General features: G+C 40.8%; 1 protein-coding gene across 8 annotated transcripts in view; it reads left to right on the top strand.

Moving 5' to 3' along the window:
* The window catches only part of EVL (Enah/Vasp-like), a 211,449-nt gene that overhangs the window by 117,970 nt on the left and 66,948 nt on the right, over window positions 1-26,531 (top strand). For 7 of the 8 annotated variants that reach the window (XM_075926578.2, XM_075926577.2, XM_075926575.2 and 4 more), the window contains 2 exons: window positions 7,325-7,493; window positions 15,829-16,006. The exons of the other annotated variant lie outside the window; for it this stretch is intronic. In XM_075926578.2, coding sequence (XP_075782693.2) covers window positions 7,359-7,493; window positions 15,829-16,006 — 313 coding nt within the window. In that variant the 5' untranslated portion in view covers window positions 7,325-7,358. The remainder of the gene's footprint in view (window positions 1-7,324; window positions 7,494-15,828; window positions 16,007-26,531) is intronic. 8 annotated transcript variants of the gene reach the window in all.

Genomic DNA, 26,531 nt, shown 5'->3' with positions numbered 1-26,531 from the left:
TCTGCACATGGATGGAAAAAATCCACACGTGGATGGAAGAGATTAGAGGGACCATTGGTGAATACTTTGAGCTGCCATTGGCCTCACACCATTGCTGGGCTTAAGAGCATACCTGTTGGTTCTTCCAACTAATCGGGTGGCTTGGTTAATCAGGTGATTCTGCTACAAGCTAACTCTTGTTCCGCTCTCAATTCTCTGTTGATCACTAAGTAGATGGAAGTAGGTGGTTTCAGATTCAGCTACAAGCCTTAATTCATGACATCAAACTAGGCCAATTCAAGAAGTTAACTTGAGTGTGGCTAATTCAAGCTAACTCTTCAGTGAAGACGAGGCCAAAGTAGACAAGACAGACAAGTGAACAGTGCACTGGCAGAAAATATCATATTCTGCATTTTTGTGAGATGGGGATTTAAATCTTTCAAGGAGGAGTTATGTGAGGAGGGGAATCTGTTCCTGGCCTATCACTGACCTTTACCTTCCTATACCTCCAGTCCTCCAGTGTTAACGATGATAATTATATTCCCCATTCTGAAGTGCTTTGAGATCTCTGGATGAAAAGTGTAGCTGACCTGGCTTAACTGGTGTCCATAAATGCTTTTGTTGAAATAATTGTGTTATTTTTGTATTAAATTAAATATTGTTGTTAAAAACAGTTCAGCACAGTAGTTATTGAAATAACCATATATTTTGGAGATTAATTTTTCCTTGTTACTGTTTTTTAAATAGAAAAGGATAATCTGAGCCTAAGTAATTCTGAGATTAAATTATTTCCTTTTCAAGATTGTCCCTTTAAAAAACACTACAGTTTTGTACAGTAATGACCTAATACACTACAGTATCTCTAATAAAAGTTGCAGAGGTTTAGACCATTACATAGAATAGAAGAAAGTATTTTTATTCAGCCATGATCCTTAAGAGAAATGCATTTGATTGACTCAGCTCAGTGCATAGTAAATTATGGCTCTGCGTTAAAACCACAACTGAAGGGCAGAACTACACAAAATGGAATGAAATGACTTCCCCAAAGGATAATGCATGTTGGAGACAAACTCATTTTGCCTTCTCAAATTCTTCCCTGTGAATCAATAAAACATTTTATTTTTCAGCTTTCTCAAAAAGTGACATATTTCACATGCATTTTTGCTGCCATTGATGTTTTCTGGGTTATTGCTTTTTTTTAATTGTGAAGGGTAATTCTACAATAGCCAGAATTCAGATTAACAGTTAAAACCATGGCATCAATAAAATATGTTCAGTGGATTTCATTAATGTTACATCTCAAGGAAACAGCCATGCCATTAAAATAGTTTTTATTACTGCCCCTAGAATTCTTTTGTTCTTTCGTCTTAGATGGTATTTTATAAAGTGGCTTTGCAAATATGTTCTGTTGTTGCTTTACTGATGCGAAAGTACTCAGATTTTAAGTAAGTGTAGGCCATGTTCTGATAACCTTACTCAAGTTGAATAATTTGACAAATATGGCAATTTCCTGCAATATCCTTGGGAAACTTTATTGAATTAACTTTTGATGCCCTTTACTGTAATATATAGAAGCTTAATGAACAAATGAGACCTTTGAAATTAGTATTTCTTGAGTAGTAAGAAGCTACTATCCAGTGTTCTCTCTAATTTTTGTATGTCCATGTGCGGAAACATATCACCTATCCTACAGTAGGGAAGATGCTACCATTGTTGGCAAATGAACTTTTATCCTTCATTGTTCCAGACTACATGTGTTGATTTTCAGGAAAGTCTAAATATTTATTCCCCATGTAGTTATTTACAGACTGTAGCCAAGTCACCTCATAACAAACAGAAGGTTAAGCTACCCAGAGCTGTCAGCCACAAGACAAAAAAGCCAGATAAGTTCATCATAATTGTGTTTATAACATTGTAACAAATATGAAATTACTCACAGGAAAAAACTTTTATTAACAAAAAGTAACATGTTTTCAGAGACAAAAACTATAGGACGTAGCCATAAATCTAGAGGAAGTTGACCATTTTTTTAAACATAAATTAAACATGAAATTTACTGCTATTTGTCAGATTTATCATTTCACTTGCAAATAATAAAAAATAAGCATTAGGCATATAAATCCCAGCAGAGGGAAACAAACTGCTGTGCAGTGAGCCAAGAAGAATATGAGACTGAGACTTCAGTGACACTAGCTATCATTTAGGAATCTTAAGTAGATAAGCAGTGAATGGCCATGCTGCTTTTACATAGCGTGGTCTACTAGCATGGGCTATGCAGAGACGTGCATTTGCTTTAACTTTTGAATAAGTTGGTTATCTTGTATGTTATAGAGCTTTATTATGTCAGAGACATACTGTGCTTGGAAGGCAGTAGTTCAGGAATGGCTAACTATGGATAATATAACGGTTCAGTTTCAAACTGATGTCTTAGTGGGAAAAGACCAATTTAATTGGATGTCTCTAGTCTGGTCCAAAATTATATTCCAGTGTATGGGAAACCTTAAAATGTGTGTGAGAGCTCTGAGAAGGTCAGTTGAAGAATTATCCATTTTTATTAGGTTAATCACACAACTATTCAAAACTAGTCTGGACAACATGTGTGGTCTGTTGTGCTGTAACATATTGTATTTACTGTTACTATAGTGTACAAGTCAGAGGTCTCCTAAGCATGTATGGCTTTGACATTAGGCTCATGTTTTATCTTGTTTTAGCCTCCTCATGTTCACTCAACTCTGAGGGAACTCCAGGCTGGCAATAGACTGTTAATGTTAATGAAATGTAATATAATTAAAAAATCAATCTGACAATTAATTGCATTTTGAGTGTTTTGTGTAATGAAATAGCATAATGGATCTGCCACAGAATATTCTGCTCTCAGTAATCGTATTTTTAGATGCATAAGGAAATTTATGTAAAAGTTTCAAAGCAGCTCCATGACTAAATACAAATGCTGATATGAACCATAGTGTCCTAAGAGAGAAAGAGCATAGGCTATTCATAGTCATATGACAGAAGGAGTTAGTATTTGCCTGCAATCCCCTACCTCACGACAAGAGCAGCACTATATGGCCCAGAAAAATAGCTGGGGAAACTTCCCTGGTAGTTCCATGAGACTGTCATTTTTTGGTTTAGGTTTAAAACAATGTAATGACCCATTCCAGTTTCCATTGAGATGAGTAAAAAGACTCCTTTTGATTTCAGTGGGAATTGGATTGGACACCTTGGTATTTGGAAATAACTATAGCAGCAGAAAGGGTAAAGTAAAGAGAAAACAGATTTTAGGAGTATAGAAGTGCTCCTTAGCTCAAGGTAAGAGGCTGTAGGCTAGAATCAGATTGTAAAGTTTGCAAGACAATGAAGGACTTTGCAAAGAGTAAATTTTCCTTGTATTGTGTCACTTGTTTTATGTTGCTTTCTGTTATTTTACGTAGAGGCCATGTAATCAGCCTAATCCTGTTCCTATAGAAGTTAATGGTTAAAAATGCCCAGTGATTTAGGGGGAAGTAGAAATGGGGCCTGATACTTTGTGTTATAGGAGAATTAATTAAAATGCCTCTGCTAATATATCTGATGTGGGGAAATGGTCCTTTAATGCTCCTGCCCACCTTTATGAAGAACAGTGCAAACATTTCAAATTTGGTTTAGTCACACAATGTCAAAGTCAGAGCTGTGTGGAGGGCAGAAGTTACATTTCATGGAGGATTTTGCAGTTTTGAAATTTAGCTTTATTCCAAATCCGAATGAAAACCAAAAATTGATACATTGTTTATTAAATAATAAAAATAAATTCATTTTTGAAAAAGCATAATGTTTTGACATAATTGTTTTGTTTTTAACATCTTAAAATGTGTTTCTTATACTATATAGCATATAATATAGAACAAACTTTCAAAATGAAAACTCTTTTCCTAAAGAATAAATCAAAATATTTCAATCTGAAAAGGTCAAAACTGTATTTTTTCAGTCTTATCCAAACTTTTCTCCCTAGTTTTCTTCCAAAAGGAAATTCCAGAAAATCTACTTGATTTTTAATTTGGATGGAATATGGTTTGGTCAAAGTGTCTCTGACCAACTCTCATAAATATAAATAAGGGTGCAGATGTGCAACAGACATTGTGAAGGACACTGCATTTGGCTGCAGAAATCGGATGTGCTTTACTCTGTGGCTTGTTGTTGATGTCCTAAACACTCAGTGACTCCAGGGAGAGTTGCTTACGGGAATGTTCAGCAGGTACTCGGCCCTGACTTGGTTTGGCCTGTAGTTAATCAAACAGCTGTTTTTTTTGTTTTTTGTTTTTCAAAAGCAAACATCATTATAATGAGAAAGCGGGGTGGGAGCAGGCCCATGAGCTCAATTTTGTAGCATGAACTACTGTATCCTAGAAACATCAGAAATTGAATTATGCTTCTCAGAAATATCCCTCAAACAACTGATGTTTTACGATTACTCTGCCAAGTGTTTTGGCCATTTGTTGTTGCTGTGCCTAAAGGCCCTAAGGGGATTTTGGCTTCATTGTACTGTGGTGGAAAAAAGACATTCCCTGTCTCATGCAACAAGACAACAAACTTGTGGATGTACCTGCGCATATCCCTTATAAAACCTATATATACATAAAGAATTTTTACATTAAGGCTGCACAAGCGACTTCTCCTATATGCTCCAGTAACACATCCTACTGATTTTCATTCAGTGAAGTAATAACAGCGCATTATTCTGGATTTCTTAGCTTTAGGATATGGATTGTCTGCCAACATAGTGAGTGCTGTCTAACTGTCTCTGTCTATCTATCATACTTATCTGCATCACATCTGAACATCTCCCACAAGTAGCAATGACAACAATGTCTCTCTGTTCCTACTTTGATGGCACGAAAAGGAATTGGGGGGTTTACCAGCTATTGTTTGTTTCTTTTCCTGTTTTTTTTAAAGCTTAATGAGATGGCCCTTCAGGTGTTACTGCTTTTCATTGGATAGTTGGAAATGCTTTACCATCCCTCCTCCCAAACTAAGAAAGAGAGCAGGTATGAAGTGGCCTGTAGGTATAAAATTATTAGGGTTGTCATTAGCTCAGGACTTACACCAGACCTACACCATAACAATGTCATCTTTAAAAAAAAAATACTGTAGGTCTGATTCTGCACTGCTTATTCATGCAAATTGCCTGCTTTGTGCAGGATGAGGGTCCAGGCCTTGGATCACAGAAATGTTGAGTGTTTACCCATTTCTTGGGAGCATAGTCCTAGCGCTGGTCTACACCAGGGAGTTATTTTGGAAAAACTCCCTTTGTTTCGAAATAACAAGTGGAGCATCCACACTACTGAGCCTGTTATTTCAAAATACTGGGCTGGATATTTCAAAATAATAACTCCTGCTTTCCACGAGGAATAACACTTATTTCGAACTAGTTATTTTGAAATAATGGTAGTGAGAACACTCCACTGCTGCCATTTCAAAATAACTGTTCCCCAGAGTCATTCAGATTAATTACTTCCCAGTGCTTGCTGGGGGTCTAAGGTGAGGTAGCACGTCCACATTAAGGGAGCTAATTTTGAGGCTTCCCTGTAGCATGGACACACTATTTTGAAGTCGTTATTTTGGGAGTTCTTATTCCTCTGGCAGCCAGGGGCCCACCAAGCCGGTTGTTCCGGTCTGTGGCCGCCCTGCTGCTCTCCCACCCCTAGGACAGTTGAGACCTGCGGATAGAGTAGCGCAAGAAGTCTCCTCCCCCCACCAGGGGCATGTGGCACCAAGAGTGAACAGCTGGTGGTTCTCTCTAGGCAGCAGAGGGAGAAGGGGGCAAAGACTTCAGGCTCTCCCCTGCTCTCAAGCCAATCAGGATCTGTAGGCGGGGGAGCACAGAAGTGTCCTGGCCCCACCCCCTTCCACCCGAGGCTCCGCCTCTTCTAGTCCAGGGCCACTTCAGATATTTGGGAAGTGGCCCCCTTCTATAATAATTGCCCACCCCTGCCCTAGTGTCTGCAACTGCTAGGAATTCGAGATAGCAATAGTTGAAATACTGGTTGACAGTCCAAAAATGTCAGTGATGGATGTTGAGTAATATGTCCTGTGTTTGTATGACCTCAGCTTATACCCAATGATAGCTGTTTCATCTGAAAGATGTTGTTGTTTTTTTTTAATCTGAAGGAGTGCACCGTTTGTCTGACAAAGCTGCTGTTCCAAGAATAAATTTAAGTGGGAGGAAGATAATAAATGCATGTGAAATTGCAGAATAAAAATAAACATTTACAGTAATTACCTTATCATGATTATGCATTTTAACAAGAAACTTATATGCTTATAACTGCAAACGCACATGAGTATTCATAGGTACTGAAACTAGGGATGCTGCCGCATACAGGATTTATAGTTTGGTCCAATGGCTGTCAGCATACCTTCTATACAAATTGTTTCAGCAGCTGTACTAATACTAAAAAATATAGGGTGCCGTCTTAAATAAAGTTCAGAAAAAGATGACCGCTGTTGGAAATGTTCCAACTATAGTTCCCCAAAATATGCAAGAATTAATGTAGTCATTATCTACATTTAATTAAAATCTTTCTTCACATCTCTAACCCAGACTGAAAATAATTGAAAGATGTGAATCTCCATATTCCGATTTTTTTTAATGTAATCTTGCTTTCTGTAGCATTTTGGGCTGCTTGGAGAAGTGATTATATTTCAGTAACTAAACTACTTGATCTTTCCTTCTTTGCTATTAAGCTGAAATAAAACTGTTTTTAAAGAGCCTGTGTATCTTCCACAGTGTATTCTGGGACTTCTAAATGCGTCATCAGGTCTAAATATTACAGACATTAACTGGATTAGTGTAATTGATTTCTTCAGTTTACCTAACAGGGCTTTTGGTTTGAGGGTGCTTTTGTTTCTAGTTTAAATTGTGTGTCCAAACTTTACTGCAGTTTATATGCCAGAGCTTCAACATAATAATTTCAAAGCAGACATGAAAGGCGTCATTTTTCAAGAGGTGCATATTAAATGGAGTATGAATGCTTTTGGTTTCCTTTCTTTAAGTGTTTGCAAGTTAAGTTTCCACTTAGGTCCTAATATTGGTGTGCAAGATGAAAATAAAATTCAAGTAAAGTACACACTGAAGTGTGTATGTGTGTGTGTGTGTGAGTGTGTGTGCGCGTGCGCATGTTTGCACACACAGTTAACCATTAAACCATTAATTTGGTAGACAGTGTAATATGCCAGCCTTCTGAGGGTTAATAGACCAGATGTGTAATATACGGTTTAAATATATTTGATAACTGTGCTTTCCTCAGAATAATTTTCAGCAAATCACACATTTACTGTGTTTTATGCTTATGTTACTTTTGTTCTCCAGTGAACAGAGTATTTGCCAAGCCCGGGCTTCAGTTATGGTCTATGATGATACCAGTAAGAAATGGGTGCCAATAAAGCCGGGACAGCAGGGATTCAGCAGAATCAACATATACCACAACACTGCCAGTAACACCTTTAGAGTAGTTGGCGTGAAACTACAAGATCAGCAAGTGAGTAACTATGTCTTTTGTGTCCTTATTCTTTGATCGCTAAAGATGTTATCAGTTGTATAATTAATGCTACTCCTACAAAGGGTATGTAAATTAATATTCTGTTCCATACACCTGTGTTCTTTGTGATTTCTTGATCCAGAACTGTACCTCTATTTATTATATTTTCTCTGTACTTTACATGAGAGAGAAATCTCATTAAATATTAGGTATGGAAGATTGTGTGTGTTTTGTGCTCCATTTTATCTATCTCTTTTTATCACTGAAGGCTTTGCTCCATACTGCTTCCAAATTACTCTTTGCTGCCCCGTCTGTGGTACAGACTTTTAGCATTCCTGCCACATAAAAGACCACTCACTCTCCTTGTGATTCCCACTTTCTCATGATGAGTAACTTAGTTGCCATATTGCATTTTAAAAACTTAGCCACATACTCTGATCTCATTTACCGTGGCATAAATAGAACTATGTAGGATTCACAACTAAGGAACTGAGGTCATACTCTGATTCCTAGTCATTGGTTGTCTGTATGGTATGGGGACACTGTTAGCAGCAGTGTCATGTGTGTCAGTCTAAGTGTGATAGCATTTGTTCACAGGAGCTATAAATAAACGTCTCATTCTGAATGTAATCCTTAAAAAACAACTAATAGTCTTGCAGCACCTTAGAGACTAACAAAACATGTAGATGGTATCATGAGCTTTGGTGGGCACAATCCACTTCTTCAGAGGAACTATTACTGAATGTAATAGTCACATTTAACTGTTAAATCTATGAATTAGTCCCATTTTACATTTTAGAACAAGGCTCTGGAAGTCGGGAGTCTCTGGTTCTGTTTCTAGCCCTTTCATTCACTCATGTGATTTACGGCATATACTTAACTTCTCTGGCTGTGTCTACACTGGGCCACTTATTCCGGAAAAGCAGTCGCTTTTCCGGAATAACTTGCCAGCTGTCTACTCTGGCAGCTTGCTTTTCCGGAAAAGCAATGACGATCTACTGTAAAATTGTCAGTGCTTTTCCGGAAAAACTATGCTGCTCCCGTTCGGGCAAAAGTCCTTTTCCGGAAAAACTATTCCGGAAAAGGGCCAGTGTAGACAGCACAGTAGTCTTTTCCGCAAAAAAGCCCCGATCGCGAAAATGACGATTGGGGCTTTTTTGCGGAAAAGCGCGTCTACATTGGCCACAGACACTTTTCCAGAAACAGTGCTTTTCCAGAAAAGCATCCTGCCAATGTAGACGCGCTTTTTCCGGAAATACTTATTGCGGAAAAGCGCGTCTACATTGGCCACGGACACTTTTCCGGAAAAGTGCTTTTCCAGAAAAGCATCCTGCCAATGTAGACGCGCTTTTTCCGGAAATACTTATAACGGAAAACTGTTCCGTTTTAAGCATTTCCAGAAAAGGGTGCCAGTGTAGACGTAGCCTCTGTGTCTCAGTTTCTGCCTTTTGTAAAATGTAATGATGCTTACTACAGTACTCTGCTTTGCTTTGAAAAACAATCTGTGAATGAAAAATGCAATATGTTTTAATCACTATGTATTGCTGTACATTCTGATGCTTTTACCACCTTCATGCCTTTCAAAGGGAAAGCAAATAATTTTTCAGAAATATAGTATGTTGGTTTTCAACCATTTAAAGTGTACTTTTGAAATTGCTAAAATATTTTTCATCTCTATTTTTATCCTTTTTTGGTCAGCAAAGATGTTATAAATATACATAAAGATGAAGTACATGAAGTTGTTGAGTTTATTAGTAACAAGATCAGATATTTTCGTTTATGCTTTGGTATCAGTGACTGATATCAGGATGGCTGTGGAATAATGAATATTCATGAACTTCTACCTATCCCAGTAAAGGAAGCACAAATCACTGTTTCACATGGGCCCCACATAAATAATAGTTGTTGTATTTTTTATATTCATTTTTTCCTGCAATTGTATGATGTCTGTTTTTTTCTCTACTACTTATTTATAAGCCAGAGGGTGTTCTTAATCAGACTATAACAATTTAAATTTGAAATTTTGTCAGTGGTGCTTTAAATGTGTCAGTTCTGCTTTAGCTATTGGATTGGATTGCAAATGTAAGTACGTATGAAGTAAATAAGTAGGCACAAGTCATCACTGAAAACATCTGAATTCAGGAGGAAATAAAAATGAGAATATAAAATCCATACTTCTCTACTGATTTGGGATGTTCAAGCACTTGAAAACTAACAAACAAAAAACCTGTGAAGTTACCTGGAATTAGTCTAAAATCACTCTAGAAAATAAAAAAGTTGTAAGAGAAAATACTAATGTAAACGTTATAATACATTTTTGTAATAATCACACTATCCATTGGACCTAACATAAACTGAGCTATGAGACTGGCACGTACAAAATAATTTCCAAGTTTTTCAGGTTCAGAATTTAAACTACTTCTCATTAGTCCCAACTCTAATTACATCTTCTGTAATGGTTTATTACTGCAAAACAAAAATAGCTAACTAGTTGCATTTAACAACAACAACAAAAAGGCATCCAGTGCAAATTGTTCTCTGTTAAAACCAATTCATGCACACTCATACTGACTTCAATAGAGGCCCATTGAAATGTGAGGGTTTGTTAAAGGAAACTTTTTAACCAGCAAAGCATGTTTTCTGAAAATGGGCAGATCCTTGGCTAGTGTAAATAGGCATAAAATAAAATTACTGGAGCTAAGCCGATTTATACCAATCAAGGATCTGGCCCCAAATCCCTAGCACAGGATTGCTGCAGAGAGTCAATTTAAACTTGTATTGCCTACTGATTGGCAGGATGAGATAGAAAGAGATTAGTATAATCTACATGACCTCACCTTTGTTTGCTTTTAATGTCTTCTGTTTAATTTTCTACTTACTCTAGATGTCTGAGAATCTTTCTTTTTAATTTGCATTCTCAGTCTTCTGTTGCATTTTCTGCTGCATGCAGGTTTTTCCCTTTCTTGTCTTTCTCTAGCTGCTTTTGCTTCTGGTCTTTTTTCTGGTTTTCATTTAACGATATTTACAGATGTTTGGACCTCATTTTCCCTACTTTTCAATCTCTGTTTGACCTTTTCTCTAATTGGTCACCACTCCTCTAAAACGTTCTATCCCACTAATGTGGTTTTTAAGATGATGTTGAGAGTGATCAAATGTAAATCTAATAACTGGAAATCTTCATAAGGCTGTTTTATAAATCTCATTTATGGGCCTCATTGGCATGCTTCACTGTGTATTTCTCAGATGCAATGGCTAAGTACTTATTAATGGCATAGTGCAAATGAAGTATCTGTTTCCCCTGCACAGACGCACGCATCTGTGTAGACTCATACCAACCTGGTCAGCAGCCCCCACAAAGCAGCAGAAATACAGGCTGAGGTACTTTTCAAGCTGTGGCTACCAGCACTTTAACCACTTCCATTTTGTTAGTCATTCTTCTTCGAATATTTGTTTGCAGAATTCAGCTGCTTTTAGTTGAATTCAGAGGTATGAATGAATGATTCTTAAGTGAGGAATTTTAATATCAAGTGATAAGGCCTCAGGAGGAGCTAATTATTGAGATGCATTTGGCAGGGTTGTGCTGAAAAAATAAACAAAGCAAGGCAAAAGTAAATCACAGTGGTCTTGAGGATTAACATACTGCCCCAAACTAGCAAATTAATATAAAAATGGGCCCTTGGAGAAGGTGGGACTTTTCAGAGTTGATCACTGCAAGTGTAGACCAGAATTGAAGTTTGTTACCCTGACAACATCCTTGGGTTATAAGCTTGTAACGTTTTTGAAAATGTTGGATCAAATCCATCCCTGATGACTACAGGGAAGCAGACGTAGATCGGGACCCTAACCTTTGTATTGTACAATTGAAAATCAAATCGAGGGTGAAGGTTTTTTAAAAAAAAGAAAGCCCATCAGCAACACAGTTGAAAGATCCAAATATACATAACATGTGCTTTTTCAGCTTGAAGTAAAGAACAGATTCAGTGTTCTGAGTCAATTAAAGAAAACAAAGACAGCAATACTCTGTGGGAAAATATCAGAGAGGTGCCATCTAGAAAGTGCAGTGACAGTCATAAAAGTTAAAAAAAATCTAAAGAGGAAGAATAGATTAACCTGGGCAACAATGGAAAAGAGAAATAGTAAAAAGAAGGGGGGGAAATCCCATTAATGCGAAGATGTCTGAAGAGACAAGCAATTGGCTAAAAGAATACTGAGTTCTAGAGAGAGAAGTAAAAAAGAGGAGTGGTAGAGTGGACAGATTTCAGAGGTAGCCATGTTAGTCTGTTTCAGCAAAAACAAGGAGTCTGTTGGCACCTTAAAGATTTACAATTTTATTATGATATAAGCTTTTGTGAGCTGCAACTCACTTCATCAGACTCATGAAATGAAAGACTAAGGAAACCACAGAGATGGGAGTGTTACATTAAAGCTAATTCAATCAGAGTAGATATGGATAAAAAATGAAAATACCTAAAGTGGAAAATGACTTATAGTAATGAGTGAGCCATTCCCAATCCCTCTTCAGACCATTCTGATGGTATCAAATTTGCATATGAATTCCAGCTCAGCAGTTTCATGTTGCAGCCTGTTTTTGAAGGTGAGTTTTGTTTTGTTTTTGTTTTGTTTTTGCTTGAGGATGGAAACTTTCAAGTCTGTGTTCCAGGGAGGTTAAAATGTTCTCCCACTGATTTTTGTATGTTACCATCCTTGATGTCTGATTTGTGTCCATTTATTTTGCTACATAGAGAGTCCAGTTTGTCCAACATACATGGCATAGAGACATTGCAGGCAAATGATGTCATATATCTCATTTCTTATTTACCTGCACATCTACTAATGTGATATGTGCCATTGTGTGACAGCAATACCTTTCTGCCATGTTTTTTGACCATCAGAAATTCTGAGTAGAGCAAATGAACCTAAAGCATCAAACAGGGTAAGAAGACAACAGTTATCACAATTGAGTTTCCTTTAAAGATGCTATCCACTTCCACATCAGAAGAGAACATGGACCCCACATGGGAAGAGAAAATGGGACAACCTAGAGAAACATTGTGCAGAACTGAGAGAGAAGCCAAATCCATCAACATGGCAGTTGGATGTCTGAGCAGACCAGCACAAGACTGATATAAATGGCAGAAATTGATGAATGCCCGGTGTACCTGAGAGTGCCAGAAGATAAAGAAGAAAGAAAAGACTATCCAATATGAAGATAGCACTGTCTGTTTCCAAAGAACTGGCTCCTATTGTTTATGCTGTAGTTAAACCTGGAGTGAATTTTCACCGCAGGATTGCAAACACTTCAGAAGAAAGATTCAGAACAGACCTTTCTGCTTATATTTGGTATTATTATTATAAATGCAGAAGACACAAATGGTCTCGTCTGATTACTGAATATATTGTAGATTGTTAATTAATTGAGGCTGGAGATAGAGTTAACAGATTTACAATCTCTGCTGGTATCTCAGAGGTGGATGCATATTTGTGATCTGCATCTAGGACAATTAGGCCCCAATCCTGCCCTCCTGGATCAATAGAATGAGATGTCTCTTCCTAAACACAGCTCACCTGCCACCCACTAATGAGTTAGATATTTCAGGTGAATCGAACCAAATTTTCAAAAGGGCAGCATCCCTTATGTGGGCAAAGTTTTTACCTACAGAATTAATGCCTGTAATTGCAACACACTGGTACAGATCTTAGCAACAGAGCATAAGTATGAGTCAGACACCTAGGCTCCATCTACACTGCATTATTTTTGCGGAATAGAAAATGCAAATTAAGTGCTCATTAACATTTCTCACATTCTCATTTGCATATTCTCTTCCGATCCTTTTTGCGGAAAAAAACGCAGTGTAGTCGGGCCATTTTGCATAAAAAAACCTTTTGTGCAAGAAAAAAAGAGGAATAAGGGGTTTTTTTTGTAAAAATGGCCCCCTCTACACTGCGTTTTTTCCTGCAAAAAGGATCGGAAGAGAATATGCAAATGAGAGCTCAAGAAATGCTAATGAGCACTTTATTTATATTTCCTCTTCCACAAAAACCTGACAATTTAGACGGAGCCCTCGAGCTGCAGATACTTTAATTTGAGGCTTCTTCTAGGTTAACCATAGTGTCCTTTTCTATATGTCCTTGCTGCACAAGCCACTTGGGGGTTATTTAATTATCTGACACCATAGTGCTATTTCTCAGTGGACCTTCCTGATGGGTGGGCTGCCAAAACTTCGCAGCTTTCTGCACCCTTTGTCTTCATTTCTCATTCCTGTCTAAACACTTCTGCTCATGCTGTCCCTTGCACTTGTTATAGTCACCCAGACAGTGTGCTGCAAGCCTTCTCCTCCTACTCCTGCAAGTCAGGTCTTACCACTCAATGATGGATCTGATTCACATAGGACCTAAATAAAACTTCACTAAAGAACGACTTCAGTTGACTTCAGTGTGCTTTCGAATCAGATTATGCCTGAGGCTTGGTTTTGTCTGTTGTAAAACTAGAGTCAAAACAACCCCTACTGTAAAAGTCAGCTATGAACATCAAACCTAGATCTGCAATACTTGAACACTTGGAATTGTTCTTATCCAGGATATAGTTGCAGCTTCTCTCTCCCCTGAACCCAGCAGTTTGTAAAGAGACAACCTCCACCAGCCACACTGTTATTTTAATGACACTATATATCTGTGCAACTTTGGACCATGTACTCTTCAGAATGGGAGTTTTTGTTTTGTCCCTTATAGGTTACCTGTCATAAAGTGCCCGTGTAGCTAGCTGGTGAGAGTGCATTATAGTTGTCCTTCTGTTGTCAGTCCACAAATATTTTAGTCTGGTACAGCTTGAGTTAGCTCAGACTATAGCAGCTCAGGCTGTAGCAGCTCATGCTTCTAGCTTTGGAAGTTTCCAGTTCTGTCTGTGGGATGTCAGCTAAGATGGTCACCAGGATAATATGGCTACAAAGTTTACTAATTAGACAGTTGCAAATAATTTTAATTTGTTTCTGAGCACAGATGCCTTTTTATTTCTGTAGCCTTGAGTGGCAGCTGAAGAATGTGCAGCAAGGCAGCAGGTGGAAGTCCTCCAGTATTATCTATCTCTGAGTCCTCCAGTATTATCTATGTCAGTCTAATTCTAGACAAAACAATTCCCCATCTTGAAAAACTGATAGTAACTCAGAGCATGGGGGAGGAGCAAATCAGCTCTCTGTCATCTCCTCAAACATTTAGGCTTTGCCTACACTACCAAGTTTTGTCTCCACAAACTGCCTTTTGGTGACAAAACAGTGAGCGCATACACTAAGAAATGTAACTTTAGTCGGGAAAAGCACCCAATTTTGGTGACCAAAAACTTCTGCTCCTATGAGAGACTTTTTTTTCTTTTCCACTCCTTTTACTGTCAACAGAACCAGTGTTCAAAAGAATTGGCTTCTGTTGGTATCCCACAATGCCTGCCCAGATGGCTGAGCTCAGTGTTTTGGTCTCTGCTGCCCTGCAGGCATGCATCCCTCCCAAAGCTCTGAGAAATATTTGACTGATCAATGAGCTGCTTCTTTTGGGGAACAAACAAAGAACAAATCATAGGAACGCTCCTGTTCTGCCCTGCACTAGGAACATGGCAGCAGGCAGGTGGCTGTTGCAGAGCAAGAGGGATGGACACTGAGCTGCTTCGAGGTTCCTCAGCATGTAGTGCTCACAGAGCTACTCTTGATGCTGCTCCCAGCAGCTGAGAGTGCTGTGGGAGAACTGGGAGGGAATCCCAGGAAGCACAGGGATCAGCTTTGCCTTCCCATAATACTGCACTGTGGAAGGCATACCCACAGTGCATTGCTCATACTGTCAATGTTGGTGCCCCCAATGTGGACATGATCTGTTAACAGAGCAAATGTGAACACCCTCTGGTGATTTTTGTTTTGTCAACTTGGGTGTGACGTAAGTTTTGTCAACAATACTTGGTAGTGAAAGCATATCCTACACCATTTGTGGCAGGGGTTGGTGCCAATAAATGAGTTGCTTCCTTTTTCTAACCACGGTGGATGATTGCTCCCTAACAGGTGTCAGCAACTGCTGGTGCTAAGTCAAACACTTATCTGAAATGTGCACAGCTGCGTGGTAGAGCTTTTGAGGGAGGCTTGAGCAGGTAGCAGATTATTCAGGTGGAGTCCGTGTACCTGAACACTGAATGGAACAATTCTAAATCTCCTCTGCAGATATGTGTCTAGGAATTAAAACTCCCACTTGCCTATCTTTTTGTCTATATATTTTTCCATTGCAGACCTGAACTGATGCTTACCTTTTCTTTCCTGGTAGAGAGTTGAATATATGTAACCTTCCTCTATCTGTGAAATTGCAGGTAGTGATAAATTATTCAATTGTGAAAGGTCTGAAGTATAATCAAGCAACACCTACCTTTCATCAGTGGCGCGATGCACGGCAAGTCTACGGCTTGAACTTCGCAAGCAAGGAAGAGGCTACCACATTCTCCAATGCAATGTTGTTTGCACTGAATATCATGAATTCACAGGATGGAGGTATGAGAAACCACTTCCCTCTGCTCTTTTATTATGAATCACTCTGCTAGCCCGTGGTGCTTGCTGTCTGCATTTACATACCTCAATCCTATAATGCAGGTATGCCTGCTATCTGTGCCATGCCAAAACAAATAAGCAGAAAGGTATAATTTAGTTTCCTTCACATGTGGAACGCGGAGTTTGTATTTCTTCCAAGTGTCTTATCTGTCATTTACAAACACTGACTACATTGGCTGAAGTGCCTAGTATAAAGGTACATACATGTACAGCGTGTGGCTTCTGGTTATAGGACATAGTAAGGACCAAAGATTTAAACTTTACCTTTGACTTTTGCTGTTATGAGTAAATTACTGTCTGCAGTTCAGGCTTATTGTGGAAAATAATTGCTTAATGAGTTGAAAAGATGGCTGGCGGTGTCTTGCCAAAAGCACAGACTAGGGGCTCTATTATTGCCCAATAGCAGTCACTTTCATAATCCAAGAGATTTTAAGATTCTTGCATAAACTTACAACTTTTGATCTATAGTATGTGAGTCAAATTCTGTGCTTAGTAATGTAGCTGTTCCCTCACTAAAGTGCTCGGGCTAGCTGAGCGTAGAAGGTAACTCTAAACTCAGAGCAGTGTCACATTCCTCTCCTAATGACCCTCTGGAGCATCTGGAAGTATGTCTTTTTACTTTACGCCACTTTTTTTAGCTAATATTTCCTTCCAGTTTTTATCTTTCAGATAGAATGGCAAATTTAAAAAAAGCAACAGAAAACAAGAAAGTTTTCCCTAAATGCCACACTATATCTCTGAAGGATCAGGGTAGGGTGTACATTCTGCCTTTTTCAGCCTAAGGGTAGTGGAGGGCTCTGCTACAGATGGAGACACTAGAAGGAATTCTGACTGACTCAGCACTTCTTCCTCCACCCCCAGCCAAGCTCACCTTTTCAGGTCCTGTCACAATTAGATTCTGAACATCTCCAGAACTATACTTTATGTTATATACATATGCAGCCCTTCAATTCAAAGAAGGGCAAAGTGTGAAGCATTATTTAGGTCACCTCACATGATAACATCTCAACCCAATTAGACGATGTTTTAGCAACTGAAGGCTGTAATGATGAACTGTTGGATTTAGCTGACTTTCTATGATGAACCTGGTTTCCCTCCAGAACATCCTCAACTTTTCATCTGAAGTGTTTTATGCTTGTTGTCTAGCCAGAGATCAGGGTATTTGCAAAGGATGTCATTGTTTAAAGAAGGTGCCTTGGAGACAGGAGAGTTTCAAAAATGAGAGGTTTTTGCTTTGGTTATTTAACTTTAATATATCTTAAAATGATTCTGACCAAAAACTCCAAAATTGTGTTCTAAGCTAGTTGTCCTCACTGAGGACTAGTGTGTCTGTTAGCAATGCATATTTTAACAAAGAAACTGATCATGAATATATTTAACAAACTTTGAAACCATAAACTCTGTCTGAGGCCAAATTCTTAGCTGGGCTTCCCAAATTCTACCTTGGACACACAGAATTGTGAGCCTATCTATTTATAGGCACAAACCCAGCCTGCACACTTTAAAATCTCTATCACCTACATGTTGCACAAATGTTAGTTTTTGCATGTGGTAAATAGATTTTTCAGTAGTATGAAAACATAGACTTTAGTGGTGTCAATGTGTACGTGCAGGGGTTTCTGACTGTAGGAGGCAGGAGTGCAGTGTGCACATAAAATTTTCACTCACACAGGTGAAGGCCAGGAACTCAAATTCAGGCCCAGAATCTTTACTGCAAAGTAGAGGTTCTTTTTGGATCTAAACATAACACATAGAGAGAAAGTAAGCATAGTACATCTGTGGATGTGCTATTTTTAATGTTTGCTTGCTTCGTATATCAGCTTATGACACTGTTGTTTTGGTGCCAGCAAGGCCCGTTGTAGTTTGTGCAAGATTTTGGCATCAGCTACTACCACCCTGCTAGTTTGAACACCCTCCTGAATAGACTACAATTAATCTTGAAGACATGTAAAGAGAAACTGAGATATATCATGCCACCAGCAGATGCCAAGCCAGTTTATTTTAACTGGGGCAAAATTTTAGAAAAGACAAAGCTGAAAATGTGCCCTCCAAGTGGTGATGGTTCCTCCAAGTGCCTCATTAATTATTTTATTTAGAAATCACGGCAGTCAGAGTTTTTCAGCAGTGAAAGTAAACTTTTTATGCAGTGCTAGCTTTTGAAGAAATGAGGAGAAATGTCAAATAAATAAATAGACATGGACTACAAGGGAAAAATATGTTTGAATTCCCCCCAGTCTCTTCACCTGTGTATGCCATGGGGCTGTTACCTTCAGAGAAGCACCAGGATATATACAAAGGATTGTGCAGTAATGGAATTTTAAAATTCCATAGGGCTTGCCTTGTTGTGCAGAGCGAATGTCATTGTATGACAATTAATTTCTGTGGGAGCTACATTCATAGATGAAGTTAGCCTGAGAAGAGTGGTTATTCCAACAGTGCTAGGCTAGACTTTCAGTACATAGGGGACAACACATGGCTGCACTGCCGCAGGAGGGGAATCGAAGAATGAGGGCAGGTCTACACTACAGGGAAAGGATGATCTGAGGTACACAATTTGAGTGACGCTAGTAGTATAACTGGGTATGTCTAGACTACATCCCTCTGTCAGCAGAGGGATGTAAATTAGACATACCGAAATTGCTAATGAAGCGTGCAACAAGGTTTACTGGATCGGTCGGAAAAGGCTTTCCTTGTCAACCGATCCCCATCTAGACTGCTGCTTTTTGCCGGCAAATTGCTGTGGCGGCAAAAAGCCGCCATTTTTATTCTAATGAAACGCGGGATATTTAAATCCCCGCTTCATTAGCAATTTCAGTATGTCTAATTTACATCCCTCTGGTGACAGAGGGATGTGGTCTAGATATAAAAGCGACGAGGAGTCCTGTGGCACCTTATAGACTAACTGAAGTGTAGGAGCATAAGCTTTCGAGGGCAAAGACCCACTTCGTCAGATGCATGTAGTGGAAATTTCCAGAGGCAGGTATAAATATGCAGGCCAGGATCAGGCTGGAGATGACAAGGTGGATCCAATCAAGGAGGATGAGGCCCACTTCTAGCAGCTGATCTGGAGGTGTGAATTCTAAGAGAGCAGAAGCTGCTTTTGTAGTTAGCAAGCCATTAACAGTCTTTGTTTAATCCAGAGCTGATTGTGTCAAACTTGAAGATGAACTGTAGCTCAGCAGTTTCTCTTTGAAGTCTGGTCCTGAAGTTTTTTTGCTGCAGGATGGCTACTTTTAGATCTGCAATTGTGTGTCCAGGAAGATTGAAGTGTTCCCCTACAGGTTTTTGTATGTTGCCATTTCTAATATCAGATTTGTGTCCATTGATTCTTTTACGTAGGGACTGTCCAGTTTGGCCGATGTATATAGCAGTGGGGCATTGTTGGCACATGATGGCATATATTACGTTGGTAGATGTGCAGGAGAATGTACCAGTGACAGTATGGCTGATCTGGTTAGGTCCTGTGATGGTGTTGCTGGTGTATATATGTGGGCAGAGTTGGCACCGAAGTTTGTTTCAAGGATTGGTTCCTGAGTTCGAGTTATTATGGTACGGTGTGTAGTTGCTGGTGAGAATATGCTTCAGGTTGGCAGGTTGTCTGTGGGCAAGGACCGGCCTACCTCCCAAGGCCTGTTAAAGCGAGGGATCATTGTCCAGGATGGGTTGTAGATCACTAATGATGCGTTGGAGAGGTTTTAGCTGGGGACTGTAGGTGATGGCCAGTGGTGTTCTGTTGGTTTCTTTCTTGGGCTTGTCCCATAGCAGGAGGCTTCTGGGTACATGTCTAGATATACCCACTCAGATTGCTGAAGCTAAGATCTACTTATCAGGTCAACAGAAGAAACTTTTCCGTTGACTCCCCTCACTCATCTCATTCTGGTGAAGTACCAGAGTCAACAGGAGAGTGATTGGCAGACAATTTATCGTGCCTATACTAGTATAGACACAACAACTCAACCCCCGCTGGATTGATTACTGTCCCATTGATCTGGCACATAGTGAAGACCTGGCCTCACATGGCCCTTCCCTACTCATGTCTCGCTCTGGAGACAAGTGAATTGTCTGATTTATTTTACAAAGCTAGAGAATCAACAAGATATTTATATTTTTGAACTTAAATTCTACCTCCACCATGTGCATGGAGAGTCTAGTGGATGGAGCGTGTATTAGAGAGGATTGATTGACTGGCACAGTTAATCAGGCTGTCCCGGAGCATAGAGGGGCAGCCTTGAGGAAGTCACAAGAGCTAGAATGGGTCAAAGGGAGTGAATAGGGAATAACTTTCACTGTAGAAAGCAGTTTCCTTCTCTTACGTGTATATATAATATTGTGTGAAGCATGTAGGAGAGCCGTCTGGCACAGATCAGCACATATCACAGAGATGGCTACAACTCAGGTTACCAATAAGCTTTGCATGGGGGACATGTTTTGGCAATGAGTAGGGATGTTCCTTATTCCTTTTTTTTTATTAGGAGCTCTGTTGGCAGCACTTTTTCATCATTCCGTGGAGATCATTTTGCATCTACTTCTCCAGCGCCCTTTCCCCCAGGCTGGATCCCAGGGAGTTTTCAGAATTTAGGTTCCTTTTCATTCCCTCCTCTTTTCAGCATGGCTGCTCTTCCTCTGGTTCTGCACTCTAGTCTGGGAATGGCTGCATTTCACTGGCAATGGAAGCGTATAGCAGATAAAGCACTTTGGGATCCCGGAGAAGAAGTGTGATAGCAATACAAGATATTAATTTCTCAGTCTCTATGTACATTGGCAAAAGTGCAGTATATGACATAAAATCTCTTCCATTCATCTAAGTATTTTTGATGCACTGATCAGTAGGGCTCTGCAGATCTTCATATATCCACTTTTTATTTGTGGGCAGTGCTTTTTTTGTGATGGGACTGCCTCGTACACAGTACTGGCACCTCTAGTCAGAACTCAACAACCTTTCCCCTTGGAGTACCAGCACTTTTTTTTTTTTTTAACAAAAAAAGTACTGTCTATGGGTATCCGCATCCGTGGATATTCATGGTTCATTTTTGCAGATATGGGTGCAGATGACGGTACAAATTTTGTATCTAGAACTCTTCAAACGTGCAGATATCCGAACGAATATCCACGGCTCATTTTTGCAAATGCCGATGCAGATACAAATCGTGTATCCTTGCAGGGCTTTTCCAGTGAGTATGGTGCATTGTGAACATGAACGAAAGGGGATGCAGGTGTGTCATAGGGTGGCCAGGCCCTGTGGACAGACAGAGCTTTGCACCCCCAAAATGAGAGCAGGTGAGTCCAATCCAGCCAATTAAAAATGATTTGGCTGCACCTGAGTCTATTTAGGGCTGCTAGTGGGCAGCTGGAGGCAGGATTGCTTGAGACAGACTGTGCCTGGGGACCAAAAGCTACACTAGAGTGGAAGGTCCTGTGAAGGATCTCCTGGAGCAGCTACTCAGAGCAGGGGTGGGCAGTAATTTTTGGTAGGGGGCCACTCTAAGATTTTGGTAAATGGTTAAGGGCTACACTTTTCTTTGGAGGTGCGGGATCTGGGACAGAGGTTGGGTGCTGAAGGGAACTTGGGGTTGGGGGTTGGGATGCAGGAGAGGGTGTGGTGTCTGAGAGGGAGCTGGAATGAAGGAAGGGAATTGTGACCTGGGGCAGGGGATTAAGGTTCAGTGGCCGGGAAGGGGAATGAGTGCAGGAAAGGATTCTGTCTTGGGGGAAGCAAGTAAGAGCGGGTGCAGGATCTAGGAGGGAGTTGTGACCTGGGGCAGAGGAGTGCAGAGAGTTTGGGTGGAGCAGGAGGGGTGGTGGGGCTGTGAGTTGGGGCATAGGAAGGGTGGGGTGCCAGAGACTGGCTCTGGCTGTGTGTTGCTTAGCTAGGTGGCTCCTGGCCAGCAGCCCAGCAGGACCCTCAGGCAGGCTTCCTGCCTGCCAGAAGCCCGAGACTGCTCAAGCGGCTGGTTGTTCCATGTGGCTCTGTGTACCGTGTGTGTGGCAAGACTTTGTGTGCTGCGCCTGTTCCAGCACAATCTCAGTTCCCATTGGCCAGTGGAGATGTGTGCCTTTTCCCTGCATAAGAACCTTTATGCTATGTCTCTCTTACCCCATGATTTGACCTAATATTAATAGAACTAGATTTTAAATATCAATGAAACCATTTGTGGAGTATGTGGGGGGAGAGGGGGAAGAAGTGTTGTGCTCTAAACATTCCCTCTCTAGCTAATCCAAACTGTAGGAGTTGGCTAAAGCAGAAGCAGAGGGAAGCTGATTAATCTGGTGTTACCTTGGCTCAAGGTAAGTGAAAGGCAGGATGTAAAAAAATGGTATAAATAGTGAAACTGTAGCTGAAGAATCCTTTTATGCTCTAGTGCTCTAAATGTTATCATGATTTTCACGTCAGGGAACGTTAGAGTGTCAGCTTAATTTTTCTGCTGTTGAAAAGTGGACATCATTTACTTAGTTCAGTTAACCATGGTGGAAAGTTTGCACCTGTGTGTTAACAACTCTCCATTTTGGGGCAATAGTGTTGTTTAATAGAAGTTCAGGACATTTTTTCCTGACCAACTCCTTGCCACTTTCCACAGGACTCCTGCCTTATTGCTCTTTTGACAGGCAACAGCAACAAGGGTACTGGAGCTCATCTAGAACAAAGGATTTCTCATACTCTTTGAAGAGCATAACAAATCTAACGGTTCTGTAGTCCCTTATTGATGTTTCTGCTGCATGGTGCGAAAACTACTTCAGGAAGGAAATTGAGCAGGAAGAAGAAAAAGTGTAGAGAGAGCTGAAGCATGTGGAAAGAAAAAGGAGAGTGCTGCATGTGAGATTATCACCATTACCCTGTTTACATTCCAGAGAGGTATACAAACTAGTTACATTCCCAGAGTTCAGGGACAAAAAATACTTTCCCCTCAGTTTTTCCACTAGCTCTGATAAGTAACGGAGGGTATGTCTACACTACCCTCCTAGTTCGAACGAGGAGGGTAATGTAGGCATACCGCACTTGCAAATGAAGCCTGGGATTTGAATTTCCCGGGCTTCATTTGCATAAGCGGGGCTCCGCCATTTTTAAAACCCCGCTGGTTCGAACCCTGTGCAGCGCGCCTACACGGGGCATGAACTAGGTAGTTCGAACTAGGCTTCCTAATTCGAACTACCGTTACTCCTCATGGAATGAGGAGTAACGGTAGTTCGAACTAGGAAGCCCAGTTCGAACTACCTAGTTCGTGCCCCGTGTAGCCGCGCTGCACGGGGTTCGAACCAGCGGGGTTTTAAAAATGGCGGCTCCCCGCTTATGCAAATGAAGCCCGGGAAATTCAAATCCCGGGCTTCATTTGCAAGTGCGGTATGCCTACATTACCCCGCTAGTTCGAACTAGCGGGGTAGTGTAGACATACCCAAAAGTATTTGAAGAGCATGAGGATTAGGGATGTTAAATTTCAATTAAGTAATCGAATAGTCGGTGGGATTCCATTGACTATTTGATTAGTTGATAAGGACTAGAGTGGCGCTCCACCTTTGAAATGTACACTATTGAAAAGTTGCGTGGAGCCCAGGGCCAGCGGGGAGTCCCCACTGGCCCTGGGCTCCATGCAGTGTTCCAACTTTGACATGTACAAGAGCCTCTGCTGGGGCTCTTGTACATTTCAAAGCGGAAGCGTTGCATGGAACCTGGGAACGGCCTGGGGCTTTTAAGCTGGCTCCCCCAGAACCCCTTCCTTTTCCCTTCCCTTGCTGCCTCTTTCTGATCGAGGAATGAGGAATTCCGTGTGCAGCCCGGGGCCAGCAGGAAGTCCCACTGACTCTGGCACCCACGTGCAGCCCAGCTTTGAAATGCCACGCAGAGCTGGCATCAGCTGGGGACTGCCCAGCTGATCCCGGGCTCCATGCACAGCGCCACACAGTTGATCTCTGGCTCAGCTGTGCGGTGCTGCCCCTTTGAAATGCCACCTTGGCATTTCAAAGCAGCAGCACCACAAAGCTGAGCCTGGGCTCAGCTGTGTGGAGCTGCTGCTTTCAAGTACTCCCTCTCCCCCTCCCCCGCTTTGCTACTTCTATCTGATAGAGGCAGCAAGGGGGTGGGGAATCGACTGACTGATCAGCATTTACTTATCGGATAGTCGACTAGTCTTTAACACAGTTGTGGGTAATAATTTTTGCCTGGGGGCCACTTCAAAAATTTTTGAAATAGCCTTGGGCCACCCCAGAAGGGTGGGGCCTAAACAGGAAGGGGCGGGACTACCCAAGCCCAGACCATGATTGGGGTGGGGGAGTCCCTTTGCCCCCCTTCCCACTAGGCACCCATGCCCTGGAAGAGGCTTGGCATGCTCCCCCATCCCCTAGGCCAATCAGGGCCTGGGAGCGGGGGAGCACGGGAAGCCTCCTCCCTGCAGGGCCAGGGCAGGGAGAAGGAAGCTTCACACAGTTCCCCTGCTCCCAGGCTCTGATTGTCCTGAGGGCGGGGGAGTGCGCAAAGCTTCCTCTGCTCTCCCGCCCCCAAGCCAATTAAGGCCTGGGCGCGGGGGAGCAACAGAGCCTCCGTGGGCTGGATCCACCTGCGTGGCAGGCCGGATCCGGCCTGTGGAGGCCCTTTTGCCCATCCTTGCTTTAACTTCCCTAATTTGGACCCCACTGTTGTCATGGGCCTGCATGCGCATGGCATGTCCTGCTTGCCTCCTACTTGTGCCCCTGCCTGAGTTACTCCTGTGTGTTTGGTGCCAAGCTCCAGGTAGCAACATGAAGGGGTTCAGCCAACCTTCCCCTTTCCCTTGTGCAGGCACAAAGTCCCAGTCTCAATCTAACCTCTTTCAGACAGAAATAATGTCTATATGTAGGGGGAGACCAGAGGCTTTAGGGTCTGATTCTGCAACCATCACTCATGCTGAGTAACGTGTGTAATGACTATAAAATCAGGCTTCTAGACTGGTATCTTTAAGGGAGACTAGGAGAGTTAGGCACTGAAATACTATTGAAACTCATTTGGCTCTGGCTGCCCAGCTCCCTTAGGGGCCTTTGAAACTTTGTGTTACTGTTCAGTTGATTCTCTGATAAGTCTCATTTCTGGTGTTTGCTACATTATGGTTGGAATTCTCACCTGTCTCTTTAAAAATGTACAGCATAGGCAAAACAAATGAATCCCTGGTGAAACTAGCATGCTTCTCTTTCCTTTCTCTGTGGGTTTAATCTGGTGTGTTTCAGCACTACCATTATGGCTTAGTGGTAATAGACTGTGCAATGTTTGTCTGTTTATTTGACGTCTGTTTTGTTTCAGAGAAAGCGAAACTGTTCCTTGAAATAGTTTTTTATTTTAAAAATCCTTCAGTTTTATGTTCACTTGCTTAGCAGCCTTATTTAAATGTCTTGATAATCAGTATCCTTTCCTGGCTCTATAAAAATATGACTCATTTCATAAAGTACAAAAATGAGTTTACCAGGACAGGCATTTTATTTTTATCTTTTTCTTTGGCCCTAGAGTGTCAAATGTACTTTCATTCAAAGTGGAGCCATGTTCTATTTAAATCTGTTCAATATATACATAGTTCCCCTCCCCCTTTTATTTGTATTTATATTTTAAAGTCTTTTAAAACTAAAAATGTGCAATGAAAATGTTGTGAAGCTGCTGTCACAACTTAAATGAGAGGAAAACAATTAAAAAATGTTAATAACAGTGAATTTATATGCAGTGTGGTTGTAGTCATGTTGGCCCAGGAGATGAGAGACACAACGTGTATTCTGGGATCAACTCCACTACAACCACAGCACATACAAATTCATTATGTTGTCAATCACGTTTTGAGGTAATATTTTTTATTCAACCATCTTCTGTTGGTGGAAGTTTTCAGGCTTTGCGGAGCTCTTCCTCAGGTATGCAAAAGATAATAAGTGTCCAAGGTCAATGAGAGGTGGGTCAGATGGATACGTTTAAGGGGTTCACACATGCTGTGTAGGAGATCACTTAAAATGAAATAGTAAGTAAAAGGTTAGCAGGCAGTTGGGTGCAGGCAAGGGGTTGCATAGGGCCATAAATCCAAGATCTCTGTTAAGTGCATGGTTTTTTCAGGGAGTCATACATTGACACATGCAGGCCCACATTTTCAATGATCCTCAACAAATTCTTCTGGAACAGTTAGTGCACATGCAAATGTGTTGTTCATTGTGCACACATCAAGTGTTTACTTCTCTGGCTACCAAATCTCTACAAGCAGATGGCTCTTTGCACAGTCAAATAGACTATTTTTTGTTGCTTTTCCCTCTCCTCAAAAAAAAAAAAAAAAAAAAAAAGCCTGAAAATTTTAAGAACAAAGTTGAAGAAGCCTATTGAAAATTTGTTCTGTGTAATCAAAATAAAAGTGACAGTGTTGTGAGCTGTCTTTAATCCTGCTTTGATTAGGTACTTTAGCCACTGGACAAAAAACAATGTCTTTGGCAAACTTGAGTTCAGTACAAGATGTGTTCTCAGTCAAAACACTCCCTGCTC

Source organism: Pelodiscus sinensis, chromosome 5, assembly GCF_052426305.1.
Source record: "Pelodiscus sinensis isolate ZL-2025 chromosome 5, ASM5242630v1, whole genome shotgun sequence".
NCBI classification, from domain to species: Eukaryota; Metazoa; Chordata; order Testudines; family Trionychidae; genus Pelodiscus; species Pelodiscus sinensis.
This window is presented reverse-complemented; position numbering and strand designations above follow the sequence as displayed.